We start from the raw sequence: 8,106 nt of genomic DNA on the forward strand, positions 1-8,106 counted from the left end.
AAGCAGTGGTATCAACGCAGAGTACTATAATGTCTCTCGAGAACGTATTTTTTTACGACAGACGGCTCGTAACCACAGAGAACACAAGTCGTTCGATTGCGAACAAAAACGAAGAAAATATCTTCCCATATCCTATCATACCTCTGTTCGTAATTCTGCTTACTTCCATCAGCCATCCTTCAAATAATCGATGAAATCTTGAGAATCGTGAGAATCTTGAGCACTCTCTCGCAGTAAGACGTTATACTGAGACACGCTTTGGCAGTTAGTAATCGGTCAAGATTACGGTTAAAACAATTGCGTTACGAATTACTGATATGCGCAGACTCTGCGCGCGACAATGTCTCGTTGTCGCGCGCAGAGTCTGCGCATATCAGTAATTCGTAACGCAATTGTTTTAACCGTAATCTTGACCGATTACTAACTGCCAAAGCGTGTCTCAGTATAACGTCTTACTGCGAGAGAGTGCTCAAGATTCTCACGATTCTCAAGATTTCATCGATTATTTGAAGGATGGCTGATGGAAGTAAGCAGAATTACGAACAGAGGTATGATAGGATATGGGAAGATATTTTCTTCGTTTTTGTTCGCAATCGAACGACTTGTGTTCTCTGTGGTTACGAGCCGTCTGTCGTAAAAACTACGTTCTCGAGAGACATTATAGAGTCAAACATTCCGGACAATATTCCAATTATACGTATCAGGAAAAATTAAACATACTCGAGGGTTTAAAATTAGTTTATCAGGCAGATAATAGCGTTTCTCACAATAATACATTAATTTCTAACGCCGACAATAATGATGCAAAAGCTTTAGCTGCATCATACGCTATTTCGTTCCTCATCGCGAAGCATTCCAAATCGTTTAGTGATGGTGAGTTTATAAAAAAATGTCTCGTTGAGACAGTAAAATCCTTCGACGGTAAATTGACAGTTGACGAAGCTACAAGTATTTCGCTTAGTCATCAAACAATAGGACGTAGAATTACTAATATTGCGCTTTCTATTGAAGATAAATTAAAATCTTTGTTAGCAACTTGCTCGTACTTTTCATTGTGTCTTGATGAAAGCACCGATAATCGACACGTGAGCCAGTTGAGTATTTTTACTCGAATCGTCCAAAACGATTTCTCATGTGTCGAGGAGCTTTTAGATTTTGTTGCTTTGCATGACACAACTACGGGTATAGATATCTTCAGAGCTGTAGAAAAAACTCTCAATAAATTTAATGTAGATTTTACAAAATGTTCGGCTATAGTAACAGATGGTGCCAAAGCGATGACTGGCGCAAAAATTGGTTTTTTCGGTCAAATCAGACAGCGAGATTTAAAATTTCCGATTATTCATTGCATTATTCATCAAGAAGCGTTATGCGGGAAAGCTGTTAAACTTAGTACTGCTTTGCAAACGGTAACGCAAATTGTTAATTTTATTAAAGGTGGCCATAAATTTCTTTCCCATCGAAAGTTTCAACACTTTCTCGAAGAGCATAACGCGGTTTATACCGATGTCCCTTTATATTGCGAAGTCCGCTGGCTTAGTGCCGGAAAATGTTTAGAAAAATTTTTTGCAATAAGAAAAGAAATCTTCCTTTTTTTGCAAGAAATATCTATTACAAAATGCGACGAATTTAAATTTTTTCTAGAAGATTTAGAATTTCTCAGTGAGCTCGCTTTTATTACTGATTTGACTAATCATTTAAATATTTTAAATTTGAATCTGCAAAGAACGAATCAAGTTATTTCTCAATTAGTTAGCGCCATTGATTGTTTCCGTAGACAATTATTATTATTTAAAAATCATATTGAGGCAGATAATTTATATTTCTTCCCATCTTGTCAAGTTCTTTTCGAAGAGCATGGCAAAAGCTGCAATTTTCAGAAGCATCTCTATTTAATCGATTCTCTCATTAGTCAATTTAATACACGGTTTAGAGATTTTGAAATGTTCAGAAATGATCTTATTCTTCTCGAGAATCCTTTTACTGCGCAAATCGAAGAACAAAATATAGAATTGCAACAAGAACTTTGCAATTTACAAACTAATATTTCTCTTAAAACGCGACCGGAAAAAGGAATAGAAGTTTATAAAATTTTAGACGTAGCGACTTATCCGAGACTTAGGAATTTCGGTCTTCGATTTTTTTCTATGTTTGGCTCGACTTATTTATGTGAATGTTCTTTTTCAAAAATGAAATGTATAAAAACCGACAGACGCTCTTGTTTGAAGGATGCATCATTATCTTCGTTGATGCGAATAAGTTCTTCAAATATTCAAATAGATATTCCTTCTGTTCTCGAATCGTACGAACGCCGTAGTCGTACAAAATTTTAATGTTCTAATTTTTCTCGTTTTTGGTCATCGCTTTTTGGTCGTTTTTTTATTCTTCTTTTCAAGTGGATTAGGCCTACAGGGGAAACCACTATTAAAAAAACGCGTCAACAATAGTACCTCATGGGTGATGTGGAAATCTATTGTCAAAATTATTATAAATATAAATATAATCTAATAATAAATATATATTAATATAAGTATAAAATAATAATTAATAATAAAAATAATAATTAAAAAATCGCGATTTTAAAAAACTGAAAATATTTAGTTAAGGGGTACGGAACAGCATCGCGTTACAGATGCGCCGTCCCTGAGACAGAGCTCCGCGCGTCTTAGTTACGGTTATCGCGCCACGCGTTGCTAAGGTCTCGAGCGTGAGTGGGGGCCGCTAGGCGGTGAGCCTCGGAAATCGGCCGAAAAGTGCAAAACGTGGACAGCTCTGTTCTAGAAGATTCTACGAGCTACATAACAAGACAATGTTAGCTTCAAGACAAAAGGCAGTGACAATTTTGAGACGGTCGGAGGGCAACAGTGTTTTCGAAAAGTGTTTTTGTGCGCGGGCGTTCGAACGCGGCGACCGTTCGAGTCTATAACTCTAAGTTTCATTTTCTTTTCACCTTTTGCTCTTCCTTTATCAGAGGTTTTTGAGCAATAACTTCTTAAGGAACCATTTTTCGACCCATGTTTATAGGAAATTTTTTGTTCAGAATTAAATTTCCTATAAGATCTCAAAGTCTGGCTGGAACGTTCGGGGCCACCCTGTATATATTATTATTTTGTAGAAATGATGTAATAAATCATTTTATATATAATTGGTTTTGAGATTTGCTGATTTATTATTAAATAATATTTGTACAATTATTCATCCACAATATACATGCAATTGTCATCAAATTTAAAATTAAATACAATATATAAACAGTATAAACATGTTTTTACTGATAAATCCGTAAAAATTGCCACGGAATAGCGCCGTCTTCATTAAAGTATTCCATGAATTGCTGTCGAATCACAGCAGATGTTCTTGAATAAGTGTGCGTAGAGGAAGGGACCATTTGTTGCAGAGCACTGGTGCTTGGTTCTATAATCGTTCTCCAAGTCCCTTCTATAAAAGATCCATCACTTAATTCTCTATCAGCTATATTATCTGTATTTGCTGAATTATCTTTACGTAGCTAATTATGTAATGTAACTGAGCTTGAATCATTTTCTCAATAGTTTCAACTTTTGCAATAATAGATTTTTTGTATATCCTCCATTGAGCTGCAAGGATTCCAAATGTGTTTTCTATAACTCTCCTCGCTCGGCTGAGTCGATAATTAAAAACTTTTTTCTCTGGTGGGAAGCCATCTCTTCCAGGAAATGGACGCATTATATATGGGGTCAATGGAAATGCTTCATCCGCAACTAATACGTAAGGATAATTTAAACTTCCCTCATAAATTTTGTCGCACGGTGGAACATCCATTAATCCTTGCGCAAACTTCTTTCCAATTAGGGAATTTTTTAAAATACCCCCATCACTTTATCTTCCAAAGGCGCCGATGTCAACACATGTGAAACAGTAGTTGACATGACAGATTGCCAGTAATACGATGCTATGTAATTTTTTATAATTAAAGTAGGCAGAGCCACTGTTTTTGGGACACTGAAAAAAATAATAGTTTAAGTGACATGGTAATTGTACAATTAATTGGATAAATATTTAAAAGAAACACTACATCTGTATAATTACATGCTTTCCATCCATTGCTCCAATGCAATGTGGAAATTGCCATTTTTCATTCATTTCATGTGCAATACTTTTCCACTCTCTAGCTCTACACGGTGAGAGTACTTGAGGCTGCAACGCTTCCCATATTGCTTGGCATGTTTCAGGAATAATTTGCGTGACTACTGTTTGACTCACTGAATACTGGTGTGCCAAAGATATCATACTATCACCGCTGGCTAAGTATCTGAAATATTAAAAATTATTATAATTTCCTCAGTTGCTATAAATACATAGGTATAATAGATAAATTAACCTATCGCATTATCTTAAACATATTATTAATCGCTGTTCTGCTCCAATTGGTTCACGAACAACATATTACCGGGTTATTCTGGGTGCAATTATTTGCAATAACTCTTCGAATTGAGTAACGGTCATCCTAAAGTAATTAAAAAATCGGAGATCATCCAATTTCAGTATTGGATATACTAAATAATAAAAGCCAATTTAGTGTCGTTTCTTGAGAATGTCGGCCATCCAATAACGATTTTTCTTATAACTCCGTTTTGTTATAGATTTTGTACAAACTGCTACTGTGGCTGTAGCTATAGCTGCTATTTGTTTTTCACGTACACTTTTCACATATTCATTAATTTGACGTGTACAATTACTTTGCCATTGATATAATTTGTGATCGTATGACATCTTGTATCACTGTCAGGTCTGTTACTGCTGATTCACGTCCGACGCGACGGCCCGACGCTAAAGAACCTATTTCATGAGCAGCATCAAGCAGCGCAGCAAATCCAAGAAATCACCAAATTGTATCTAGGAAATTACTAAACTGCTGCTCGCTGCTGCTGCATTTCGCTGCCCATGAAATATTACCTTAACGCCGCCGCCAATGTGAAATATAACGTAAGGGTCTAGTCCCGAGACGACGCTTGATTGGTCGTATCGCTAGTGTTTAGATGGTAATTGCCAATCGAACTAGATGGCGGTGATTGGCTGCGAATGGTGGACCCCAGATTCCAGTGAGATTGATTAATATGTAAGAAAAACAAAATAGTTCAATGTGAAGCAGGGTTTGAAGAAACCCGGGTTTTTTTTTAAAAAGCCCAGCCTAGTGGGTTTTTTTTTTTAAACCGGGTTTTTTGGGGTTTATTGGGTTTTTTGGGTTTTATTGAGTTTTTTGGGATTTTGTTGGGTTTTTAAATTTTTTTAATTTTATTTTTTATAATTCGCTAATGATTAAGAAAATTGGCTATTTAATTGGCACAATTCCTTATTATGAATTAATTTTTATTTAATTTTTTTTTATTTATTAATGTAATAGACCTTCTATTACATTAATAAATAAGAAAAATTAAATAAAAATTAATTAATATTAAATACTTCATTTATAATATTATTAAATTTTTAGCATTTTTGGATGGGTTTTATAAATGGGTTTTTAAGTAAGTTTTTTAAAGTGGGTTTAACCCAATAAAACCCTGTGGGTTTTATTGGGTTGGGCCCACTTAGTCAAACCCTGATGTGAAGGCACAGATGTCTATACACTACTATTATAGATAACCTCGGCAAAATAGGTGAGGCTCGTAGGATATCCGGTTTCGGCCATGACGCATCGCAACAAAATGGCCGCTCACGCTTTTTTTATATACACGTTAATACTACTAAAAGTACTAAAAAGTAATTTTTGGAACATAAAATATTTATAATATACAAAAAGTATAACAGATTACGATTAATCTGATTAATTACGAAATCTGTTTTAGATTTAGACAAGAAGTAACAATAAAACATTAATGTCATTTTTATAATATGAAACATATTTTATTAGACGATGGCTCTTGGGCCGAATTTAAGAATCACATTTAGTTATATTTTATTAGATAAGATAAGAATGTACAATATAAAATTTATATTAATTTGTATTAATTTATATTAATATTAATTAATTTATATTAATTTTTATTGTGTCATTAAAAACAAGTAACACAAAAAAATAAGTAAATGAAAAAAATAAAAGTAAATAAAAGTAAATAAATATTACATACATATTATTAAAAATGACATATTATTAATTTCTTTTCTTTGGTTGAAAACTTCTCCCAATGGCATTAATCCACATTTTTAGGATATCGAGACGAGTAAAAGGAAGTCTGAAATATGAAAAAATAACCTTAAAAAATTACAAAACTCGCGAATATTTATTACAAATAATTGCATTCTATTTACCTAAATAAGTAAAAACCATCTGTAGTTCTATTTTTGCACTTCGGAATACAACACCTTCTCGACATTTTTCCGTTATTTTTATATAGCTTAAATACGGATCACCACGCCGGGTCACTTTCACACACACAGAGTAGTGTATAGACATCTGTTGCTTACACATAAATAGGCACCGTAGGCCATTTTGTTGCGATGTATCATGGCCGAAACCGGATATCCTGCCGGCCTCACTTTTTTCGTCCGCCAAGCCCCAAGTTAGCGATTTAGTAGTGTATAGACATCTGTGTGTGAAGGTAAAATTAAGAATAAAGTTATTAATAGAATGCAGGAATAAAGATAGCACGCAGTGGGTATTGAAAATATAAATTTAAAATTTTGACGGGACGTCACACTGCCAAACAGTCAAGAAACTGATCTGGATAAAAAAGCTACTTCGCAGGCTGACGCCTTCTATACAGAATACGGAACTTCTCAACGCATCAACAACCAAAGTGCTTTGAGATTAATAAAAAACCGAGAATTTCAAAAACGAAGTAAGCATATCGTGAGATACCACTTAATACATGAAATGCATGCGTCCAAAGAGTTCATTTTGGAATACATCCACACGAGCGAACAACAAGGATAACATTGAGGTCTTGTAGAAATCTAAAAGATGTCTCATTAAAGACATCTTTAAGACATTTCTAAAAGATATCTAGAAGACATCTAAAAGATGTCTAAAAAGATTTTGTTGAAGATGTCTTTGTAGAATTTCAAAAAGATATCTATAAACGTTCAAAAAGACATCTTAAAGGATATCTTTAACATGTTTGTAATAGACATATTAAAGATATCTAATTGATTTCTTTTAAAAGATGTCTTGAAGACCATTATTAAAAGATATCTATTATACATCTTAAAGATATCTCAAACATATTAAGATTTCTAAGAGACATGCATATATATATTTTTTTTTATTTTTAATAATTAAATTTTAAAACAAGTGTTATATGTTATACAATTTAAACAAGATTACGTTTTCTATTAAAGCATATTTTTCGACTCCAAAAGTTCGCACCTATTTTTTTTTTTTTTTTTTTTTTGACGATGGGAAATGCATTTACGCACACACACGGCCCCTTGAGGGAGGGATTGCCAAGTCCGAAGACTTACCGTGTGTAGTGCGGGACTCGTGGTCTGACCAGAAGGGCCAGACCCAATAATACCCGCTAAAAACCATCGGTAATCCCGTGCACTTTCGAGGGCTCACCCGGAATCGCTTCCGCATAACTTCAGGTGGGCCCCCATTCGCTGGCCCGTTGCCAGGCACTTATCCCGGAGAGTACGCCTGGGGGGCATACTCCCCGTCCAAAACCCTGTCTGCTCACAACGAGGAGACTTGGGGGAGCGCCAGGATTACTTGCCTGCTCCCCCTACGTCCCTGGACGACGTGCAATAGGAAAGAGAGCCCTCACTCTCCCTGCCGAACCGGACGGCGAGCCAACAGGCTCGACCCCACGACAAAGGGACCCAACAAAAACACTTTACGTGTACCACCATAGGAGTAACATGGAGGCGTAACCGAACCACGCATGCCGGCCTTAGCCGACCAGAGTGGCCGCAACCCCCATGTTCCCGAGACACGGACAAAGGGTGCGTGGGTGACCAGCAAAATGCCAATCACCCCCGCACCCCAAACGAACGAGTCCGAAGACCAACACTGTACGAGGACTGTAGGACGCCACCACATTGAAAGGACGTAACCGAAACCTCGCATGTCCGTCGAGAGACGAACCAGAGAGGCCGCAGTCCTTATAAAAGCAACATGAAATATACAAG

The 8,106-nt window shown here is 35.8% G+C and overlaps 1 protein-coding gene across 2 annotated transcripts; it reads right to left on the bottom strand.

Moving 5' to 3' along the window:
- Positions 1-3,198: 3,198 nt before the first annotated feature.
- LOC145948610 (uncharacterized) lies at positions 3,199-4,783 on the bottom strand. Of its 2 annotated transcripts, none has more exons than XM_083058260.1 (3): positions 4,430-4,783; positions 4,069-4,291; positions 3,199-3,981 (listed from the first exon to the last, which is right to left on the bottom strand). In XM_083058260.1, exons 1-3 carry the CDS (start codon positions 4,483-4,485, stop codon positions 3,859-3,861), a joined length of 402 nt encoding a protein of 133 aa, XP_082914386.1. In that variant the 5' UTR covers positions 4,486-4,783; the 3' UTR covers positions 3,199-3,858. The 2 variants fall into 2 exon arrangements, with proteins under 2 accessions (XP_082914386.1, XP_082914385.1); XM_083058259.1 differs by having other exon boundaries at positions 4,055-4,291.
- Between the last annotated feature and the right edge of the window lie 3,323 nt (positions 4,784-8,106).

This window comes from Prenolepis imparis, unplaced genomic scaffold (genome assembly GCF_030444845.1).
Source record: "Prenolepis imparis isolate NDT839.2.m4 unplaced genomic scaffold, iyPreImpa1.0 SCAF_495, whole genome shotgun sequence".
NCBI lineage: Eukaryota > Metazoa > Arthropoda > Insecta > Hymenoptera > Formicidae > Prenolepis > Prenolepis imparis.

Bases quoted from the DNA above. Each gene is read 5' to 3' on its own strand.
- LOC145948610 (XM_083058259.1), bottom strand. From the start codon at position 4,485: ATGACCGTTACTCAATTCGAAGAGTTATTGCAAATAATTGCACCCAGA. The intron at 4,292-4,429 runs GTAATATGTTGT...TTAATATTTCAG, and splicing joins ATTGCACCCAGAATAACCCG to ATACTTAGCCAGCGGTGATA. The intron at 3,982-4,054 runs GTAGTGTTTCTT...TATTTTTTTCAG, and splicing joins AAGCATGTAATTATACAGAT to TGTCCCAAAAACAGTGGCTC.